The sequence below is a fragment of the Lissotriton helveticus genome, chromosome 9 (genome assembly GCF_964261635.1).
Source record: "Lissotriton helveticus chromosome 9, aLisHel1.1, whole genome shotgun sequence".
NCBI lineage: Eukaryota > Metazoa > Chordata > Amphibia > Caudata > Salamandridae > Lissotriton > Lissotriton helveticus.
This window is the reverse complement of record NC_136070.1, coordinates 954,783,562-954,807,837: the sequence shown is the minus strand read 5'-3', so window position 1 is coordinate 954,807,837 and position 24,276 is coordinate 954,783,562. Positions and strand designations below refer to the sequence as shown.

Genomic DNA, 24,276 nt, shown 5'->3' with positions numbered 1-24,276 from the left:
CTACAGATACCATCTAAGGAGAATCTAGAATGGTTAAAGAGCACAGAAGAAAATACACCCCCAGAGAGCAATTCGTTTAAAAAAAAATAAAATAACTTTGACATGTGGTACTGGTGAAATATCATTCAAGGTAACGACATATGAGTGAATTAGATTAGGTGGGGCAGAAAAAAGCAAAGACTGATCTACTCACCAATCACACTCCCGTCAGCATTAAGAATTGAGATGTGCTGCCTTACAGGGGGGCCTGTTGATATCAGACCAACTCGTTTCCTCCCAACTTTTCCTTTAATCTGAGGCACAATGATGGATGCTCCAGGGAAATCCATTGCTGTTCTCCGGCGCTTCCCTATAATGCATAACAACACAAGCAGTAAGATTAGCATTAACTTTTGACCTGTACTCCTCCGAGAACAGCTGAACCAGACCCAGTAGAAGGTGTAGCGGGATAGCACACGATTATTAGGGACCTCACACATGACCACCCATTACCACATAATTACCATAATTTACCTATTAGCATGCAACTCAAGGGGGGAGGGGGGATTGTTCTGTTGTTAAGGGGGTATTGGTGATGCATACCAAAGAACGTTACAGGCAAGGTGTGTACACCAGAAACCAGATCAGAGTGTACAAACATTTATATGTATTGACAATATTCAAATGCCAATAAAATATGGTTTCTAAAAAAAATAAACGTATGAGCTGTACTCTTCCCTTCGAGACACTAAACAATCTTAGATGGTGCTGTAAACTACTATACCTATGCCTACGGCTTTATTAACGAGACCAGTAGGAGAAGACTTTGTACTCATCAATACTGTGGGAAAAGCATTTCCCAAATTTACAAATCATGGCTTTCTGCTCTTACAATCTGATACCAAATGGTCCATTTGATTCCTCTTGGTCATTATAATATGATGGGGAACTGTGACTAATACTGTGGGGGCAGCTTGAACAGTGTGTTACACCATCCTAGTTACTAAAACAGTGAGTATGGATATTGAAGTTCAGAAACGTTATGTATTCCAGTTTACATACATAATCTTCACGTTTATTGGTACTGGTGGATAACTGGACATCTGTGCCACCTGATGTGCAAACAGACTGTGGCAGCCTATGATTTGGACAGCTGGAAATATCCCAAAACAAAGTGTCTGTGTCACAGTTTCTCAGATGGCCCCCGTTTTGTCCAGTCTTTTATTGTGGTACCAAACCCTCCTGCTTTCATCGCTTAGTCGATCGTTCTCTGGCCACTGTCCCGTGTTTTAGAAGAGCCAGAGCTGGAGGCCGCTCTTTTTCTGCCAAGGCCCCTGTTCTGTGGAATTCCCTACCTCTACCTATCAGAAACATTGAGAACCATCTGCACTTCAGGAAATACCTAAAGACGTGGCTCTTCTCCATCTAATGTCTGCCCTTTTATGTGAGGCTTATCCATCTGCGAGGTCTAGCGCCAGGAAGCCCAATTTTTTGGGTAGCTATGCGCATTACAAATCCAAACCACTGCAAGAGTAAACGAAGCGGAAGCACGCATATCTACCTTAGAGGATGAACTTGTACAACAGAAGAAGGTCATCGAAACCCAACTGGCTACTAAGGAAGACATTAACTGGAAATTGGTTGATTTCGAAAATCGATCCCGTAGAAACAATTTGAGGTTTTTGCAAATACCCGAGGGCAAGGAGGGGTCAGACCCTCGGGAGGTTATAATAGAACTATTAAAGAAAGCGTTGCCCGAAATAACAAGATGGGATTGGGAGGTGGAGCGAGTGCACCGTTTTCCTTTTTCCATCAGAGCGAACCAAAGAGACCAGAAGCCGAGAGCTATATTAGTAGCGTTTAACAGTTTTTTGGCTTGTGATTAGATTTTTTTGAAGGCTCGACCTGATAAAATGAGATGTGGGCTGGACTGTGAATTTTTTGTTCGCCCTGATTTATGCAAGCAATCAGTTGAGTTACGTTGGCAATATCGTCAATTAATTCCGGAATTCCAAGCCAAGGGCGCGCAGGCTTACTTGTTGTTTCCGGCTAAGATGAAAATAATTTTCAGGGAGCGCACCCATTTCTTTACTACTGCTGCTTCTGCTAAGGAATTTTTGGGCACAATGTAAGGCAATATGTTAGACCTATACTACGTGGAATCTAAACTATTAGGTGTGCAAGGTCTTTTTTCCTTTTTCTTTTTGAGTTGCACCTCTACTGAGTAGCATTTGTTCTTTTTTTACTTCTATGTGTTGTAAGATGATATTATGCCCCGTGGGTGAAGGCAGGGGGTTGGGGGCAAGCTCGCATCAACAGGACCATAAGACCATAAGTCCTAAAGCCTCTATTAAGGGTAGGGGCAGGGGGGTAGGGTTGGAGGGGATAGGGGTAGTGGGGAGCACGAGGGGGGTGCAGGAAAAAGGGGAAAATTGTTCATAGCAAATAAAGCGAAAATTATTATACAGCAGAAACCGCCAATTTGAATTGAGAGTTCTAAGAATATTTTTTGGTTTTGAAAGGGCAATGGTCCTTAAGAAGTGTTTCCGTCATGAGATTATAATTAAAAATGGCAGATAGAGGGGTAAGAATTTGTTCATTGAATGCGTCTGGCCTCAATAATTTTATCAAAAGACAAAAGGTATCAGCCGAATTGAGATACATTTCCCCGGATATACTTTGCATACAGGAAACACATATTCCATGGTCTAAAAGGGAGGTGTTAAAAGATTTGGGATACTCATTGGTAGTAGCGACAGGGCAAACTAGCATGATAAGGGAGGTGGCTATTCTTGCTAAACAAAACTATGTTGAAACTGGGCGGACATCAATGGACAAAAATGGACGGTGGGCATTTGCAGAATGCAGCTTTGAAGGAAAGAATCTGACGCTTTGTACAGTGTACGGAGCTAATGTGGATGATCCGGGAGGTTTAAATGAAGAAAAACTGGAATCGGCCACTTGGCGACAACCAGTGGTGCTATGTGGAGATATTAATATCTACTTGACGAACAGAGCATTGCAGGATGGAGCTGATAAATATAAGGGGCGTAAACCAAAAGTATATAGGGCTTTGCATAATTTAGTGAGTGATCAAGGGCTGGTGGATGTGTGGGGTAACTTGAGGACACAGGATAGTGGGTTTACAATTTATTCTTATGCCCACAAGAAGTTAGTTAAATTGGACTACTTTTTTGCCCCAGTGTCACTATTGGTTGGAGCTACAGTGAGTGTTTATTCTAGGGTCTCATCGGATCATGCTCCCATAGTACTGGAGATACAAGGAGGTTCAAACAGACCTAAATGTCCAAACTTTACGTTTGATCGGAAGCTGGGGCTAAACAATGAGTATAAGGCTCATATGGAAAGGTGGATTTGTTTTTTTTTTCAGAATAATAAAGGAACGGCCACTGTGGGTATAGTCTGGGACACCTTTAAAGCAGGTTTTCGCGGCGAATGTATGAGCTTTAGTTTCTGGCAGCAAAAGAAATTTGAAACAAGAACTAGCTATGTTATATGGACATTAAATTCAGTCTGAAATCTCCTTAACCAATGGTGTTGCTAGAGGTTTGAATGATTTAGCAGATTTAGAGAATAAGGTGGCAATAGATAGAGCGAAGGTGTTGGGTTTCTGGAGTGCAGATAACGCAAGAAAGTATTTAACATCTAGAATGGAAAAACATGAGTATGGTGAAACAATTGGGAAGAGGTTGGCTGTCCAGCTAAGGATGAAGGAGTCGGTCAGAAACATTCAGGCGATGAAAGATGTCATGGGCGTGTCCCATTCTGATCCTCAGCAGATCCTTAACATTTTTCAGCAGTTTTATTCTGAATTATATGCACAGCAAAGGGGGATAGGGGATGGATTAGACTGGGTGGAAATGCTCGCAGTGGGCCTAAAAATACTAGATCCTATACTAGCTCAGGAACTTGAATCCTTAATAACTGAGGAGGAGTTGGAAATAGCAGTTAATAGTCTTGCTTTTGGTAAAGCCGCAGACCCTGATAGAATACCTAGTGAGGTTTATAGACAGTTCTATAAAATTATTAAGAATGAGCTGTTAGCTGTTATGCAGATGGCCCAGGCAGGCTCCCCTCCCAGCTCATGGTCAGACGCTACGATAGCGGTATTTTGTAAGAAGGGTAAGCCGCCGGACCAGGTAGGATCCTACCGTCCAATATCTTTACTAAATGCCGACAATAAAATTTACTCTAAAATCCTTGCCAACCGACTATCTGAATGCATGGTGTCTTTAGTATCACAACAAAGGCATGGTTTTATACCAAAAAGAGGAACGGTAGAGCATGTTAACAAGGTTATCACGCTATTTGATATGGCAGCTGTGAATAAAAACGAGCTAGCGCTTATCCTACTTGACACTGAAAAAGCGTTCGATCGGGTTCAGTGGAGTTATATGTGGAGACTTATGGAGGAAATGGGATTTGGATCAAAATTTGTGTTGCCTTACAGTCTCTTTATTTAACCCCCACGGCTAAGATCTCTGCTATGGGCCTACTTTCAGATTCTTTAAATATTGCACGGGGAACTCGACAAGGATGCCCGTGCTCCCCCCTTTTGTTTGCTCTATATATTAATCCCTTTATTGAGTTATTGAGTCGAAGCAACCTGATCCCACCTTATCACGTGTCTGAATAAATTTTTTCTGTTTTCGCGTGTGCGGATGATATTGTTGTGGCAACAATTAATCCAGGCACCGCTATTAAAGAGATTGAGCGGTTGGCGAAGGAGTTTGGAAGAGTAGCGGGATACAAATTAAATGAGTTGAAAACTCAGATTTTATGTTCGGACTCATTAGCTTGGCAGGACGAGAGAGTGGTGAAAGAGGCTATGTACTTAGGCATTCAGTTAAAGGCTAATATGACCGAGTTAGTGGATGGTAACTGGAATAAACTAATGGTTAAAATTAAGAACTCTCTGGATAGGTGGGAACGACTACATCTTACCATTATTGGACGGTCAAATATTATTAAAATAAATGTGCTACCAAAGGTACTTTATGTGTTTAGGTCAATAGCTCTAGAAATCACCAAAGATAGGATACAGGCTCTACAGTCGGTGTGTGGTAAATTTATTTAAAGCCCAGGTAGACCTAGAAGGGCAATGAAATATATGACACTACCATCTGCTATGGGAAGGGATGGGGGTGCCTGATTTCTATTTATATTATGTAGTTTGTTTTTTACTTAAGATGAGGGTATTGATAACGGGGGAGTCCGTTGAGGATGCGGCTTCTGCCCCCTCTATTTTTGAAATGCAGTTAGGTTCAATTGCGAAACTATCATTATTTATTGAGCCAGATGGGAGTTATTATAAACTGACTCGTTTTAAGGTAGTGGTCGCTGCATTTAAGGTTTGGAAATGGTTTGCCAATACAATGGCAATAGGGAACATTTCTTATTATACTCCTTTTAATACTTTTAGGCTTCTTCCCGGGATATTTTTGGATGACATGGCAATAAAGTGGCAGAGGAAGGGGGTGAGAATGTTAGGTGATATGTATAAGGAGGATGGGACTTGTAAATCATTTGATGAGTTAAAGGATCAATTTTTTTCCCCAGGAATTATTTTTTTTAATTTCTACAAATACGGGATTATTTATTTCGACGAAGGGTGGTCTTTCAGAAAAATAAAGCGGTTGAAGGAGTCAGGAAGCAGGTAAAAATAGGAATGCTATACCAGTTACTGCTTACTGGGAAAAGGGACGACCTAGACAAAGTCAGGTTGAAATTGGTGAGCGCATTAGAGGATCCCGAAATAGTTATAGAAGATTTGCTTTTGTTATCCAAGGAAGCATAATGTCTGCAAATTTAAAAGCCCAATTTTTTAAAACTTTGTTTGACTTATACTACACTCTGCTTCGAATGGCAAAATGGGGAGATGGGAATGATGGTAAATGCTTTCGCTGTAAGGCTGACGATGCAGATAGTATACATATTTTTTTCAGTTTTGTAAAACTTTAATGTTTTATAACAGGAATTGAAAAGTTTCTTGCTCATGTAATAAAAATGCCTGTAGATATAACACCTGCTATGATGCTGTTGGGGAAAATACCGAAGGATCGGTCCGTGGAGCCATTGTATCAATATAGGCATTTTATTTTCTTTGCTATGACTGCTGCACGGCTATGCATAGCTACTGATTGGCTTCAGGAAAAATCACCTGATTTTTATCAATGGCGCGCTAAAATGTATAGTTTATTTAAGTTGGAGTGGGGTCTCTTTTCAATTAGGGGTTTGAGGAAAAAGAAATTGGGTATAAAAATCTGGAGCGCGTTTCGGGATTACTTTGAGGACTGATAGAGGATGCTGAAATGTACAGAAAGAAAAATTGATGGAACAATGAAAGATAGGGGTTCAAGTATCGTGGGCAGGATGAGATGCTAGATTATTATTTGAACTCTCTTTGCTGCAATGAATTTGTAAATGTACATGAATTTTGATTTTCTTAACTTGTTTGTGCAATTTGCTGTGAATGTATAAATAAAAAAAAAATAAAAAAATCCAAACCAAAGAATTGGCCTAGTGCTTTCTTTTTGAGTTATGGAGAGATGCTTGTGTGGTATAATCACCGACAAAAAGAACAGTGGGAAAATAAATCACAGCAGAAATCAGATATATGATACAACTGTAACAATTATTTATAACTTGTGCCACATCATTATTAAATTATAAGCCTATCAGAGGGCATGAAGATGTGTCCTTGAACAAATAGGGATAATGCAAACAGATACTGGGCACATCTTGGGAGGGGAAAACTCTTGATAAGATGTAAACATTTCTCCAAGGAATCTGTGTTTATGCAAAAGCACCAACTCTGATTTGACATGTTTCACTATAGGGTCAAGGCAGGGAGTCAAAGTCATCTTTAGCTGAAGGATCCTACTGCCCTGCTCTTGGATGAAATCTTGAACACCTGTATCCTTTGCGATCAAACATGTAATCAATCTATTAAAACCTACTATGTAATTACAACTGAGGAGCACAACACTGTAGGAGCTGCTTGAACAGGTAATGAAGGCCCCACGCAACACCTTGGGGTGCTATCTTTTGGATTGTGTGCACCTGGCATCAATCAAACTCACACTAAGCAATATCACACTTAGTAATATCACTGAGATTAGGGTCATCAAAATGTGTGTCCATTAAGTTTACGCTTGTATCCTGGCACCTTAAACTTTAGGAGTTCAAAGTATGAGCAACACACTTTTTTGAAGTACTGAAAACAAAATAGTCTACGTTTGTCTTTTTCTCCAGCTGATTGGGGGATGATGGGGGATTTAAATGGATTTTAAAAGTTGTAAGTGCTGGAGGCTAAGTTAATATGAGTGTGATTAACTGTGTGATTGCCATTGGGAGAGTTCTTCTAAATAATTGCGCTTTGCAGTTGGGCGCCAATTTGGGGGCAGCATAGATTGGTGGTCGATATTCTTTTCATGTGTCGACAAGCACAACCACATAAAAGGACATCAACCGATCGGGCGCACCACTGGCACGCTCATATGCATCCAATCCTCACGCTCCGTGCTGCACTTCAGTTGTAGTCTCATCCAAATATATCTTTTGATGATTTATTCCGATACCTGTGTTCTTAAATCTACGACTTAAAAAAAATATAAAGAAAGAAAGAACCTATCTATATTAAAATTAAGTAATGAGGCAAAAGCAAAATTTAACACGCCTCTTCTACCTAAGAATCAGTCTATCATTAAAGTCTCATAGAACAAACAAATTATTCAAAGTTTACAAGATTCAATTCCCACACGTTTATCAACAGTACTTTGCAATGTCTGCTCTGCCATGGCAGAAATGCGTGCTCCTTATTAACAGTCCAACCTATGGATTTTATTAATTACTGAAACCTGGTTCTCTCTTGATAGCTGACCTATTAGCCACTCAAGACTGTACACTCATTCAAGTTATGAGGGAAGGCAAAAAAAAGAGGGTTGGCATAATATCAGTTTATCAGAACTCACCGTTTTTAAAACAAAGCGACTTTTACCATTCAGCAATGTGCCAATTTGATTGTCACTCTAAAAGTCAAATTACTTGTATTCTTGTTCATCACCCTCCTCCCTCATCCTCCAAATTTCCTGATAAATCCTTCGCACTTTAGCGGCCGAAGTAAGCAACATTATATCTCTTAAAGGACATTGTTATATTAATTGGTGATCTTAAACTACGGCTAGAAAATCCTACAGGTCTTTCAATCCATTTTAAACAAAATATGAAGGTTCTTAAATTACAACTGTTATCCATGGACTTCTTAATCATGGTAATGAATACAAGGTCTGTGAACATATGTGCTGTGAGATCTTCATGTCTTTTGCCTTCGCATTGCCCACAATACCAGTTTGCATTACTGTGCTTGGATATAACATGTAACTTGTGATTCAATTGATCCTCGTGTAAAGCGCTCTGATATCCTTCGGGATCTGGTTCGCGCTATATAAAACTTTATAAATAAATAAATTGGTCAACATCCTTCATTTCTGCTACTATTGATCACTGACCTTCCTCTAGGCCTTGGGCCCCTTAGTACGCAGATGGATTGCTTTCCTCACTTCTATGTATATTTCCTCGGTGGCATCGAAAAGCTCTGTTGCAGTAAACGCTGCACTTCAAATTTCAGATCAGAAGATTCAGACAGACTGGTGAGCCCCACAATCCTGTATACTAGCAGACTGTGCCTCATTTTCTAGGCACTCCAATTTCCCTTGAAGATGTACCAAGAAGTAGACATACTCCTCATATTGTGTCTCTGCCCTTTCTCTCTCTTGCTGGTGACAGCCTTCTCCATAACCTCCTTGCGACGACCCAGACATCCCACATTCTGCTCTGTAAACCATAAGTGTTTGTTCATAGTGTGGGAGCCGAACACCAACAATTTTCTGAACCCCAATATCTTATGCACCCCAATTTTACCTTAGAGAGTTCGGCTACAGGAACTTTTGTTTGCTGATCTAGCGGCAAGAGACCATCCTCCCCATCAATAACTCACACATGTAGCAAAGGAGAATTTGAGATAGAAACAAACTTTTAAATGACAACTCCATATCAAAATAAAGTTTAAAAGAATAACCGAACAGAATTGTTCACATAAAAGATACAGAAAAATGCATTGTTTGCCATGAAGGTTCAGATACAGAGTACTGAATCATAAAATCATAATAAAATCCCGAGGTAGGCAATTAAATATATCCACTTTCGAAGTGTCAAACTCATTAAGAGTACTGACAGCTTCCCAAGTGATGTAAAGAAAGTCTCAAAATAATCAGACGGAGTCTTGAGAGGAAAATTAGAAGTCTCCCGAACCTTTACAGCCAGGGCTTTTTATACACAATCTAAGCATAACAATTAGCAAAAACAACAAATTCAGGATGGTATGGTTAGATCGCATTGGAAAATTAAAAAGAACCCCGCCCATTTCTTAAGCTAAGAGAAATCTTCCACTTGAGGGAGAGACTATAAATTATCCAACTTTATTGAAGGTAAAGAATTGGGTCGCACTCATGGGCGGTTAACAATTCCTTATATTATTGTTTCTTCATTTATTTTGAGCCGGTACATGGAGAACTACAGCCTTTCCCACAGGAGACACCGAAAGGCACAAACGCAACATCTCGGAGCTGCTTATTAGGTAAGCTGGGGCGGTTAAAAGCTAAAAGCTAAATGAAAGGGAACATTTGTATTTGCTGGTTGGATTCATTACTCACTGCCTAAACCCATTACCGTAAATATTCAACTAAGAAAGCAACTGTGTAAATCATACGGACAACAGACATTGAAGCAGTGATTTGAAAGGGGTGGTGCACCTTACATAAACAGCGACAAAGCAATACCCAATAACTTTAAGTAACCAAATGTAAACGAAGGATATCACGGAAGTCAAATAAAATTCCATTATGGCTACAGTTTTCGAGCAAACAAGCTCTATATTTCCTAAAGGACTTGAGAAGGACAATATGAGCAGAAGAAAAGTCATAAAAAGTAAACTAAAACTTTGGGAGAACTATCCCTCAAAAAATATTTGGAAGTGAAAAGAGTAGGATTGTGGATTACTTTGACGCCAAGCTACCAGGATACAAGTAAACTTCTACATCAATGGGGGGGAACATATTTTAAACTCTTCACTCGGCTTAATTGCAATTCTAATTAAACACACAGAGATTTCGCTTATTAATATAAAAGTGCAACTTAAAGAGCTGGAAAAGGAACAGGATCAATTGGAATTTTTAAATGAAATGAAAACATTTAAGGAGGAACTGGAAAACCAGGTGGAAAAACATGAGGAATTGTACAACTACGGAAACAAACTAAATTCCAGAGAGATAAGGACGACTATAATGAGGGACGAATCTTTAATAAGCCAGGAAATTTAAAGTCCTAAAACATCAAGAAAAACTGGATGTTGCAACTAATGTGTCAGGAAGTCTATCCTCATTAAGTGACACAGATTTGAGTGAAGGAGAACCTGAACATGCAAAGGATGGAGGGAAACATACTTTTGTAGGCGAAATGAGGCTGGCCCTCTAACAACAACAATGGGAGAAAAATATGGAACCCGCCACCTATACAACCAGGGGAAGAGGAAGGGGCTGGAGTGGAGGGAAAATCAGACGAGAAGAGTAAAAAGATGTAATGGAGAAAGAAAAACTGGGCGCAACGACCAGAAGTATGAAACAGAAGAAAATATAGACGATATACAACAAGATCTGAAGGTTATCAATCTATCCAAAAGACAAATGAAAGACTCTGAAATTTCACTGTAGAAGAGGGGACAGCATTTTTGTCCTGTAAGTCACAAGGACCTTGCACAGACAAGGATAAACTTATACAAATACATCAGGAACATAAAACTAGCGAAGGCATTTGTGGAAAACCCAAAAATGAAAGACTATCAAAAGAAAGTTAAAAAAACGACAATTGACTTGACAGTAGACGACATAGGGGAATTGCAGTTACTAATTGATTTGGAGAACAAAGGGGATAATCAGGAAACTTCCCAGTCTAACAACCTATGCCCACAAACAGGGGCAGGAGTCAGTGGCAAAAAAACTAAATCACATTACCCACAGCTACCATCTGATAATAAAGTCGATGTATTTCATGAAGTTGTAATACAAGATCTCTATAAACTGACCAAAGAAAAATATACAACAACCTAACCTTCCAAGAAAAAAAGTTGCTCCCAGAATTACAACAAGACGAGATGATAGAGGTTTAAATAGCTGATAAGGGTGGAAACGAGATGAATACATGAATGAAGCATATTCCCACCTAAGGAACAGTGATTATTTAAAAGTTAAAAGAAAACCCAATGTTGTATTATAAAAAACAATTGGATGAAAAACAAAGTATGGACACAGAGGAATTTACTGGATGATGATGAACAAAAATACTTAACGAGTCATTCAACAGCGACAATGTATTTTTAACGAAAATGTCACAAACCGCCAACTAGACCACCAGGGAGGCTAATAATATCAGTGAAGGGTGCATTACTAGAACCTATTACAAACTATATTGACTTTTTCTTCATACCTATGTTCAAAACCTTTCTGCCTTAAAGATACAAGTGACCTATTAAGACACTTACAAGAAATTCCATGGCAGAATACGTTAAAACTAATCACGATGGATGTGATTGCATTATATACAAATATTGAGAATGAAATCGGACAGAATGCTTGCAAATATGTCCTAAAAAAAGAAACATCCAGTTTTCCTGTCACAATGAAATACTACTCGAAATGATAAAACTATGTGTAACACAGAATGTATTTCTATTCGGAACTGAACTTTACAAACAAGTGAAGGGGACGGCTATGGGTTTTTCATTTAGCCCAAGCTACGCATATCTGACTAAGGGTTGGTGGGAACAACAAGTGGCATGGATACCAGCAAATGATCATTATGTGAATAAAACCATTATACACAATATAGAGATTTATATCCAGGAAAACAAAATCCATAACACGGTCCATAGAAAGAAAACAGCAACCAACGCATTACTACATGCAGAAAGTTTTCATCAGCCAACTTTAGGATCCCATATGGCGAATTCCTTAGGATTCGGAGAATATGTTCTCAAGATGAAGAATTTGAAAAATATACTAAAGAAACAACAACTCGCAGATTTGAGAGGAGAGGATTCAAACAACACAATCAAAACTGGTCTTATCTGAAGAAAAAGGAGAGAGACGATAAGAATAAAGAAAAAGCAAATGTGATACGCCTAATAACCACTTTCTCACCAGAGGCAAAGGGAATCAGGAGAATCTTGAGAAAGAACTGGGATATCCTACCATTGGATCCAGCAGTGGCCAAACTAATGGGTAATCATCCTAACATAACTTTTCGTAGAACAAAAAACCTCAAAGACACTTTGATGCACAGTCACTTTCGAAAAAAGAAGAAACCCACTAGTTGGCCAACAGAACTTAGTTTCTATGAACGTAAGGTATCTCAAATTGACATAAAGAAACAACAAGTCACAATGGCAACAAAGAAGAAATGGACAATAACACAACACATAACAAGTAAAAGCCAGTATGTGGTATATGTAATGGAATGCCCATGTAATCTCAAATATGTGGGGAGAACTATTTGTGAATTAAAGAAAAGTATATTGGAACATGTAAGGGCAACTATAAACAAAGATCTCGGAAATGCGTTGGCAAAACACATGGAATCTAATTATGAAAGTGATCGGAAGAAACTAAAATTTTACGCAATTGACCAGCATGAATGAGGTGGAGACCGGATACGCAAACTAAGACAAAGAGAGTCCCGCCATATACTGGACTTACGAAACCTAACACCACATAGATTGAATCAGGACGAGGAACTTTATATCCATTTGTAAAACCTCTTTCTTCTTCTTGGCTTCTCAATGAATTCTGAACTGTAAATGAAGCAATTTTGAACACGTATGCACACTTACATGAGCACGTAAAAAAAACTTGAATGAAATAAACTCACTAGAGGGTATGAACTTTTCTGCAGCGGGAAAAAGGCAGATTAACTTCTTGAAAGATGGTTTGGCTGAATGTAAACATGTATTAAGCCCACTAGAGGGCATGATTTTTGGCAAGGAAAAGGCACGATACTTTTGAATAATGACATGGCTAAATGTAAATATGAGTCTGGTTTTCTTATTTAAACACAAGACGAATGATACTAAGGGCAAGAACATTTGTTATACTAGACAAACTGGAAAGGTCAGATTTGCTTACAATATGTGATTATACCCACCAGAGGGAATTATTATATAATGCCTTGCCAATTACCAGGATGATTTAACTCATATAGTTAGTTCCCAACGAATAATTTGGAAGGAATAAGACATTGAATATTTAGCTTAGAGGAGTCAACATTAACAATTTTGTAAGAATGGTGAATGAAAAGATAAATCACACCAGTTTAATATTTTTCATGAATTTTCTTTAAGAATAACACTATTCTGCACAAACATACTACATTTCCCAGAAGGCTATGGGGTGATAAGTAGATGAATGGCGTATTTGAGGTGCGCCTGAAATGATGATCACATACCTGTGAACAAGGTCTCTGTGATACCGAAATGCATTGGGACATCGTAATCATTTGGTTCAATATAGATTAAGAAACGATTTTAAAAGGAATTGCAAAACTCCTGTCAGTGCGAACCAATTCTTTACCTTCAGTGAAGCTGGATGATGTTAACGGCGAGGCTCTGCTAGATAGATAGATAGTTAGATAGATATATAGATAGATAGATATATCCATTTTCATCCCAATTTGTATTGCTCTTGACTTTGACATGGCACACAATGAAAGTTCTGATACAATCCCTCACCCCACTCCCTTCCAAACAGAGGAAGTGAATTGCTTTCATTCCTGAGTTGGAGGGTGCAGTTCCAGGCAAAGAAGTGTGGATAGATGGAGACATGGCAGAGTACATATATGAAATGTGACATATTTAGCAAGACATTTTGCTGATTAGTCCATTCTTATCATTGCCATTTCAGTAATTTGGGGAATGGGGTTTGAGTCTGCAGGTTTTGTTGTTAGTAGCCGGGAAGTGTCTAGGCATGGACTGAGCCTTTTGTCTTCCATTAAGTGACCCAAATAGGAATGCTGATGAGAGCCAGGTGCAGAGCTTCACACTCATTGTGCTCATGTTATTGGTACATCTGCTTGGAGCCAGCATCATTGCTACCTGCCGTGAAAGCCAACACCGTAGGCAAAGAACAGTCGGCACTGCAGATGGAAGATGGAATTGTGGAAAGAAAATACCCCAAACCAGTTCCTAAACCTTAGCAGTGGAGCCACGTCCCCTGCCAGAAACCTCTGTTAAAAAGTAGGATCTATGGCTGTTATAGCTCCTAGAGCCAAGAGGACACTGCCAGAAACTGCCTGTCTTGCAAGAGAAGCTGCAGGTCTGCATGTTATGTAACTAAAAACAAAATTGATGCAATGGCTTGAGAAGAAAAATGTTCAAACGAAAATCCTAAAATGAGAAAAGCCAGATCTTTAGAGTTTTCTTGGAGGACAAGTGGTTCTGGACATTCCTGAGAGAAAGAGGAAGCGCATTCCAGAGAGTTGGGGCTTTTCAATCGAACGAGTGGCCCGGCTCTTACTCTCTTAACACGAGGAACAGTGGCCAGGTTAAGGTCGGCTGAGCGCAATGGAGGTTAAGGTCGATACAAGGATAGCAGATTAGACAAAATGGGGTCCCCCTGGGAAAGTAAGATCTTATGGGCGGTACACAAGTTCTTCAAGTGCACACGCTTCTCCACAGGGAGCTAGTCCAGTATGGGAAGGAGGCCGGAAGCAGGGCAACATTTCAGGAGAGAGAACAAAAGCCTAACCGTAGTGTTTTTAGCCCACTGGAGTCTTTATCACTGGGTTGTTGACTCCCAGGTTTAAAATATTACAATAGTCTAACTGGGATAGGATTGCTGCCTGAATGATGGTTTGTCGGGTTGAAAAATCCAAGAATGGGTTTGAGACCTCAAAGAAGCCGGAAAAACATGCCTGCAACCAATTTTGCCTGTGCTTCAAAGGATAATGCGTGGTCCACACAGACACCAAGATTTTTGACAGCGGTCTTGCATAAGACCAAGGAGCTTGCCTGCTCACAGGGGAAAAAGTGAGCCTTGTCACACAGGAGCCACATACCTGATAAGGAGAAGAGCAGCCACCAAGTCTAGAAAAGAAGCAGCCTGAAGATCCAGTGTGCCCATGGGAGTATGGCCAAGGGATTGTGGCAGAACCGACCAGAGGGAAGCCACAGAGCTCCCAACCTCCTCATCCAATCAACTGCCACAGAGGAAGGTACACCTCGCCAGATGCAGGACTTATGAGGAGTGCTACAGACTGTTGACTCATGGAATGCCACCTCTTGTTTCCCTCAATCTCGTGACTCGCCAGTTACAGGAATGGTGAGGAGGCCTCCCATTCCAGCATTGGCGAGAAAATCCTATTTTGTAAGTTTGTATTTCTATTTCTCCAACCCTTAACGCTTCTACTTTTATTAAAATGTAATCTCAAGTGAATCTGCAACTTTTATATGTGTAACTCTAAACACTAGTATCTGTACTAGACTTTTGTACTTACTACCATTCTTATGTGAATTTAGAGTTTGTCAGTTTGTATCTTTTAAGTAACTCATGTACTCCAAAATTATTATGTAATGTTACCGGTCCTTTTGTAAAGCGCTCTGACACCTTTGGGTAAAGTTTGCGCTTTATAAAATCGCATTAAATAAATAAAATAAAAAAGGTGAACGACCTGTGCTAGCTCTACCTTTACCGTGCCAGATACTGTCTTTCAGCAACTTGACCGTATGGAGTGGACTCATACTGCAAGCACCGGGGACTTCACTGAACCGCTGCCAGTCAATTCTGAGAGGAGGAGGCAGACCACCAAGATGAGCCCAGGTAACCACAAGTGATTCAGCTCACCTGAGATGAACCACAACTGCCTACGTACGCTGGGAAAACCCAAGCTGTTTTACTAGGTAGTAGACCCTGTAGATTCCATGGTGATCATACCAGTAGTGATCCCTCCTATTATATGCAGTGTTTGACATTTTGATGTGATTAAAGTACCTGTCTTCTCGTAAAACAAAAAATATATAAACCACCACAGAGCTGGACATTCACATATTAATCTGTTGTGTGCTTGCTGAGTTCTGAGCCTACAACCCCCACAACGCCTCCCTAAAGAGCTTTGGATTACTGGCTACCCTGAGAGTCAAGTTCAAAGTGTAGTAGAGGGTGTATTTGGCTCAGTGTGCACTGCCGTAGAACAGGCTCAATATATATGAGTGGCAAATGGCCCCATGTGTTGGGTTCTGTGTGCCTTGTGGCCCCCGAATTGGTTCTGACAGTACTAGATACTGATTTCGCTAACTTAGCATCAGAACATTTGAAGAGAGACAGGCATTCCCAATAGAAGGATGAGATGGGTTCACAAACATGTAGAAAAGAAAATAATGTGTTTGAACGTCTATGTTGGCTCAGTGAAGGTCTGAGAAACACTAGAGTACGCAAAGTGAGCATTCTGTTGCATTGCTCTGCTCACTCCTCAAAGGAGTTTTGAAGGTATATAAGTCCTTTGTCGGGGTATGATGATTAAGGCAGGTCTCAGTGCCTTGGGACAGTTCATGGGTTTTGGAGTCTGAGGGCTGAAGGAGTTCTGAGGGGCATTGTTTTGTGCTTTGAAATCTGCAATGTGCATGGACAGCTACAGAGTTCTTTTAGGAGGTCAGGCAGAGGCTTGGAAGTCTCTCACGGGTTATAGTGGGTCATGGCATGATCTGGCTCAAGAAAATGTGGGGCTTTTTGAGGGGTTTTAGAAGCTGTCCAGTCGTTACTGAAGATGAATAAGGGTTATCACTGATAAAAGTCAGCCTGTTCTATAGAGCAATGACAGCACAACCTCTGCATTACTGACACACTCGGGCTAACCCTGGCATAATGATGGCCCTAGGATAATTGTGCAATTCTTGACTTACTGTTATCATTTTCAACATAATTTACAAGACACCTCTTTCATTCATTCATAATTGTTGCTACCTTTGATGAGAACTATGACCGTGGCATAATGGTTCATGACCTGAACATATTATAAGTGATGATGACAAATATGACTGTCCGTGGCATAACAGTAGCATCCATTACATAATTTGAACATTCTTGACAAAATTCTGTACATCAATGGCATAAGGACAGCCCTGCATAGTGGTGTCTACCTTTACCATATTCCGGGCATTCTTAACATAACTGAGACTCTTCATGGCATAATGTTGGCCCTGATAGAATGCTGTCAATACTTAATATTGTAAATAATTTGGATAATGACCCATGGATTATACAGTGCTCCGCTGCCGTTTGGCTAGGTTTACGCTATAGAAAGGTAGAATCTGCCATCAAGTACATGTGGTACTTCAGGATAATAGGTAAACGGGAGAACACGCACAACTTTTCCTCTGTAGTTGTCCTCGTATTCAATTTGTCGAGTGCTCAAGGGGTTTCACTCTCTGATCAAAGAGTGTGGCACTCCATCACAATGTAGCGCCCCCGATGGGGTTTGCCCCCGCCTAGCACGGCAAGGGCCCCATGATCCTGGGGTTGTTCTGTGTTCAAGTTATCAACAAAAATAAGACAGAAAACGTTTGTGTGATTAGGCGATGTTTATACGTTATCGGCCATCTTCAAATTTAGTTCATTATATGTTTTGCATATCACTGCCGAAATCAAGCAATATGAAATAAACATAAAGCACTGTAGACACCCTCTGTCAAGGTAGATTTCTCAAACCTCAAGTCTGATAAAGTGGGGAGCAACATCCGCTTCAGGCACATCAGATGACTCCCCTGCCCAATAATCCCTGGAGATGTGCAGACTCCAGCGACCAAGAGCAATATAAAACTGCTCATCCAGTGATTTTGGAGACATATGATTTTTCTATGCCAGCACTTTAGGCAATCAACATTTGAATTGGACCATTAGCGCCAAAAAGTAGAAACTCGTGTGGATCAACTGGAACTGGCGGTGGCCGAACAGTTCTTCAGAAAGGATGGTCACTCGGGGAGACTGATTTCAGTGAAACAGCGACAACAAGCAGTTCAGATTAAGCTTGATTTTGAGAAACACTTATGGCTCATTATGCTTATCACTGGATCTACCCCCCCCCCCCCCTAGATATATGCTGCAGATAGCCACTGAGGACTGGCTTGCATAAACATATACCATTAAATGGCATTATAGACGGTCCCATCCGCACACGAGCAACACCACCCACCACGGTCACCAGTACAGTAGATGCATGGAACAGTATAAATGATAGCCTCTCTTCACCACTTTTGTACTCCTCGCAGCTTCCGTTGACCTACCACCCCGCTGTGTCCTTACAGCAAGAAAAGGGATTTCAGAACTTATGCAAACTTATACATACCAGTACATGGGGAGACTTATTCCATGAAGGAATGTTTAGCTCCTCAGACCACTTATTTCAAGGGATACAACCCACGCCTCTGGACGTATTCCTATATGTGCGACTGAGACAAGGGATGAGGGCGGTTATCCCGGATTTTCCTCAGGAGCCAGAAAATCTCATCTCATTACATTATATGCTGGGGTCCACAGACGGGAAACACCTAGTGTCAGACCTATACATATGCATACGCACACAACAAGAGAGAACCCCTAGTTCAACCCGCATGCATTGGGATGAGGAACTGGGACAGGAGATGACTGATGAACAATGGGACTACTGCTGTGTTCAAACGTCACAAATATCTACCAGCTGCAGATTGCGGGCGATACATTATAAATTCCTGCAACGCTTATAATACACACCCGTAAAAAAATACCGCTTTAAACTAACAGATCATGATAGATGAGACAGATCTGGTAGGGCAGGGGCGGGTTTTTTACATCTGGCATGGGAGTTTCCGGCGGTGCAGGAGTTCTGGGAGCAAGTCTATGAGGTGCTCGAGAAAATGAAAAATAACACACTGAAGAGAGACCCCACGATGGCCCTCCTGGGCTACACTGCGCCGATACCCAAATCATATCGGAAATTTCTAGCCATACCACTTTTGCTGGCTAAACGCGGGGTGGCCTGCAGGTAGGGTAGGGGCGGGCCCCGAAGTTCAAAGATTGGTTGGCAGATTTACTGTATTGTCAGGAACAAACAACCACATATGCGGAAACACTTCCAAGAGCTTCCAGACCTAAGGACATATGGGGACCTCTTCAAAGCTATCTTCTCCTGCGGGACTCGGAGGGTGAGGTCGCCACTCCAACAAATGATACATGACGGCTACGCGGCGCCTTCTGTCACCCTTGACACCCTGAGAGCACATGCCCGGTGCTGTTGCTACTAGAGAATATGGGTCACGGGTTCTAGAAAGTATGTGATTGGATTGATATTGACTAAGGGCAGAATCGTACATCTGATGTTCCAAATATGCTATCACTATACCACACCTGAGAGTGTAATTTGTCACATCAATATGCCATACCAGATAGATATATTTACTGTTTCATGCATGCGACGATTTCAGAAAAAGTTCATTGTCGAATATGTGCGACCTGCTATATGGTTATTAAACTGTACTGTTGTGCTGTATGACAGAATCATAAATAAAAGGTTTTTAAAAAAAAGTTAAGCAGCTACAGGATAAATGGCCATTGGGAGGCCCCAGGAGGGGGTCTTGGCACTAAGGAGCGATGCGCTCTTTCAATGACAAACAAGGAGGACAGTTTATTTTCAGGCATCCACTGTTCAAGCAGGCCAATGAGTCAAAGATAACTACACCAAGACATATTTTCGGTGTCCTCCTCTCTCTCCATCAGGGAGGACACAGAGCTGGTCAGCTTGGACAGTTGGCTTTTTCGTCCTTGGCAGAGGAGACGCGGTTTTCGACCTCAGTGGTCTTGTCCACCACATTGCGCAAATCCTGGCGCAGGAAGGAGAGATCCACTGGTAGGCAATCTACTTTAGATTCTACAGCGTCCCAGGAGTCCTGTATGGCCTTGAGGATCACATCCAAGTCCGCAGCCCTCTGCCACCCCAAATCAGGCATCTGATCAGTCGAACCCTCTCCATGCTGGATGGGGGCGGTACGGGACGTATACTGGTCCATCTTCATTTGGTATGGGGTCTGCGGCGGCACCTTTCCCACCCCATCCTCCACAGTCGAGGGTCTGCATGAGGATAAGCAGAAAGCCCAACCACCTCCAGAGGAAGGGCCTAGGGCAGCTCAAGAAGAGTGAAAGGGCCACCAGCTACTCGGGCCCTAGAAAGCAGGTACAGAAAATGAAAGTCAAAGGGGGGGGGGGTTTGGGGGAGGCAAGAAACGGCCGCATACAGTCCGTAGGTGATGCCAATAGACAGCCGGCTCCAGCTCAAGCCTTCATTCAAGGCCCCCTTCACCAGAACCCCTCAATGCCCCTCCAACGCCCCAGAGGCAACAGTGCAGTGGCAGTTCACGTCCAACTCAGCTGCACACTTGGGGTCCTAACGCAAGCTGCAGGAGGGGGGGGGCATCAAACTCTCACGTCCACTGCAGGCACTGAAGGCCAGCCGGCATGCCACAAATACAGGGCCCAGGCAGGACTCCCCAGGACCTGGGAGAGGTTAGGGGGGAACTCGAGCTGTACAAGAGCAGGGTCTATCCCCCTACTTTGCCCGGTGCAGGCAAAGTCACTCATGTCCCGGGGGATGGACTCCCAGCTTCACAAGACCTTAGCCCAGCCAAGGTCTGGTCTCTGCTGTTGTCCCTTCAGCCCCCGCTGGGCAGACCCCACAGTCCACTGCCGCAGCCACATGCCGCGATCACCACGGCAAGACTCAGACGGGTCCAACCTACACAGTGTTTAATGCAGCTGCAGGCGCAAAGGCCAGATCCAGTAGGCTGCCAATATCGGTGGTGCCTCGTGTCCTCCTTCACCGCTAACAACTGGTCTTTCACGCTTCCAGTCCTCCCTGGGGGCCCGTAACCACACACACAGCCTAGTCCAAGGCAGGAGGAGGGAGAAAGAGAAGGGAGGACCCAGATCACCATATAGGCAACCGATGCACTGAACCTACCTCTGACCTGGGCAGCACAGTCGCAGCATTCCAATGCAGCCACAGCAGGATGTCGAGGAAATTGGCCCTGCACCTCCTGGCACCTCTCCATTGCCACCAATGAGGGAAGGGCACCTCTCCATCAACAAGGGGAGAGGGCCCACCCCTGCAAGGCTCCAACTCGTGGGGCAGGTCCACACTATGTGGCCAGCACAGTCCGGCACCGACTGCTGCCTGCACCCACCCGGTCGCCGGCGTCCTCAGGCAAGTGGGGGTGCCCGCTCCAGATCACAGAAGTCTAGCCGGACGGTTTCCCCCAGCCCAGCGGCTCCACAAGAGAGAGCGGTCCTGACAGAGGCCCGCTAATGCAGTAGGCCTCCACTTTGCTGCGGCTGCCCAGCAGCTCCAATTCGGGTCAAGGAAGGGTTTTTTCGATACCCAAAGTCTCGCAAGAAGCCCCAGTGACCCTCAGATGCAGGAAGGCATTGTCAGGCAGGATGACGACGGATCTTCATCGGGCAACGGGAGCAGTACTAGAGCTCGAGCTCCATTTTGACCGCCCAGGTCACACCTGTTGTGTGAGTTTTAAAACTATTTGGGATCATGAAAGCATGCATCATGCTTCGAGACAGCACTGCTATTGTGTGGCTTTTTAAATATATTAGTGACCATGAAAGCAAAATAGCACTGCAGTCTCGAAGCACGACGTGTGTTTTCATACTCATTAATATATTTAAAACGCCACACAATAGCAGCGCCGTCTAGAAGCATTACCAGCGCTTTCATGAGCATGAATACTTTCAAAAAGCCACACAATCTGCCCACATCTATTAAAGAAAGGAATGCAGCAAGTCTAGAAGCATGACGTGTGCTTTCATAATCACTAATATATTGAAAAAGCCACACAACAGTAGAACCGTCTAGAAGCATGACGGGTGCTAGCATGAATACTTTAAAAAAAAGCCACGCTATCTGCCCTGCAGCCGCTTTCCAATAAACGAAAGAAATGCAGCAAGTCTAAAGCACGACTTGTGCTTTCATAATCACTAATATATTTAAAAAGCCACACAACAGTAGCACCGTCTAAAAGCATGACGGGGGTTTTCATGAGCACGAATACTTTAAAAAAAAGCCACGCAATATGCCCCGCAGCCGTGTTCCTTTAAACAAAAGGAATGCAGCAAGTCTAGAAGCACGACTTGTGCTTTCATAATCACTAATATATTTAAAAAGCCACACAACAGTAGCACCGTCTAAAAGCATGATGGGTGCTTTCATGAGCATGAATACTTTAAAAAAGCCACGCAATCTGCCCCGCAGCCGCGTTCCTATAAACAAAAGGAATGCAGCAAGTCTAGAAGCACGACTTGTGCTTTCATAATCACTAATATATTTAAAACACCACACAATAGTAGTGCGGTCTAGAAGCATGCCGGTGCTTTCATGAGCATGAATACTTTTAAAAAACACACAATCTGCCCCACAGCTGTGTCCCTATTAACAAAATGAATGCAGCAGTGACAAGTGCAGGAGCCACTTGCTGCTGAACTTGTGACACTCCTAAACCCCTCAGGCTGCTGTGGAAGAGGAATGCTTACTTGCCGCTCACGAAGCAAGGGGTGGGTGTGCGCCAGGTAATGAAGTCCAGAGAATCAGTATTAAGTTTCAAAAAAGTCTTTATTTCCAATTGGTTAATTCTCACGAAATGGAAGCATTACACTCAGCCAACGCATTCCGTTCTCACATGGAGAACTTCGTCAGGAATCTTGTTGAACCGATTGGTGAGAACTCTATCACCCCAAGTTGGAGATCTGTTTGCCTTTCTGGCCAATCTAGTAATCACACCACCACCCTTACATCTGAACACAGTGAGTCAGCATTAGCACTAAACTATTATCACACTTATTAGCCTCACACTACCTTTCTGGTACAGTTGAAGTCATTCCCTATTCTGCATCTCCTAGTTACAATTTCTTTTCCACTTTTGTTCTTTCTCTTAGCCTTACTTTGGTCTCAAATATGATTGGCAAAAGCTGATTGAAACGGCTTAAAGGGAATACCGAACAATTTGCATACAGTAACTATTATTTATTGTCCATGAAAAGTAATAAATAAATATATTTAGTTTTTTTTTAAAACACTGGATTGTGGGCATGTATGAGGGATCAGTGTTTTTCAGTTTTTTAAATGCACATTTAATGACACTGCTGTGAAAGCCCATCATGTAGTATCTGAAACCTTGAATTAATGGTCAACAGCTTGATGATGTAATTCAGTCCTTTAAAATATTGGATCAGTAATTTATCATATGGCATGTCTGAACCCATTAGGATGATAAATTTAACAAAACAAATAAAAAAGAGGAAATATTTTTGAACCACTCCACAAGCCTAATATTGGGAGAGGATTAGGGAAGTGCTTTAATATAAAAGGATACTCTGAAGTCAGGGTGCTTAAAACTCAAAAGAAGGCCCACTGTTGGAAAGATTACCTATGTCTTAGGTTAAGTGAGATTCAGAGTTGTTTTCATCACTTTCAAGGATAAAATGTGTCCCAAAAGCAATCCCCAGGAACAGCTTTCAAGCAGAGCTTGATGTATGTAAAGGAAAACAAGTAGTAGATCCAAATAAAAAAGTGTGTCAATGAAGCTCATAAAGTGAGAAGTGTACTATTTCAAAAGACTGTGGATAAAGAAAAGATCTCGAAAATACTGAAATCAATGACCGGTAGGCCAAAATGGTCAAATCAAGTAGCCTAGAGGATAAACCACGTTTTACATTGACCATAGAAGTTTAAACAGAAATGTCAAAGTAGATTGGCTTTCACTATCAAACAAAAATGTTAAATTGTACTCTGGAGAGCACCATGTTATTTACCACTTTGGATGAAGTATCTGCCTATTACCAGGTAAGGCGGCTTCCACAGTTGCCGGATTTAAAAGTCTTTTTAACATCTGAACGGGCACTTAATTGTCAGTTTTTGCCTTTGGTCTTGTGTCAATTGCATCTGTGTCAAAGGTGCAATGCACGGTATGTTGGCAGCTCTACCAGGAGTCAAGATGTTTCAAATCGTTTTTTTGCCAAAATATAATTCAATGTAATGTGCATCTTTTTGAAGAGTTGCTTTTATCTAGGGGAAAATGGATTATGTTGATTGAACAGACTATTATCATTATTTAAAGAAAATAAACATGTTTATAAGTTAAGACTT

At 41.8% G+C, this 24,276-nt stretch overlaps 1 protein-coding gene across 1 annotated transcript in view; it reads right to left on the bottom strand.

The window, feature by feature from the left end:
- Positions 1-24,276, bottom strand: part of AMT (aminomethyltransferase) — a 197,694-nt gene that overhangs the window by 3,373 nt on the left and 170,045 nt on the right. The window contains exon 8 of the mRNA XM_078661218.1: positions 194-349. Within this exon, the coding sequence (XP_078517344.1) occupies positions 194-349 (156 nt within the window). The remainder of the gene's footprint in view (positions 1-193; positions 350-24,276) is intronic.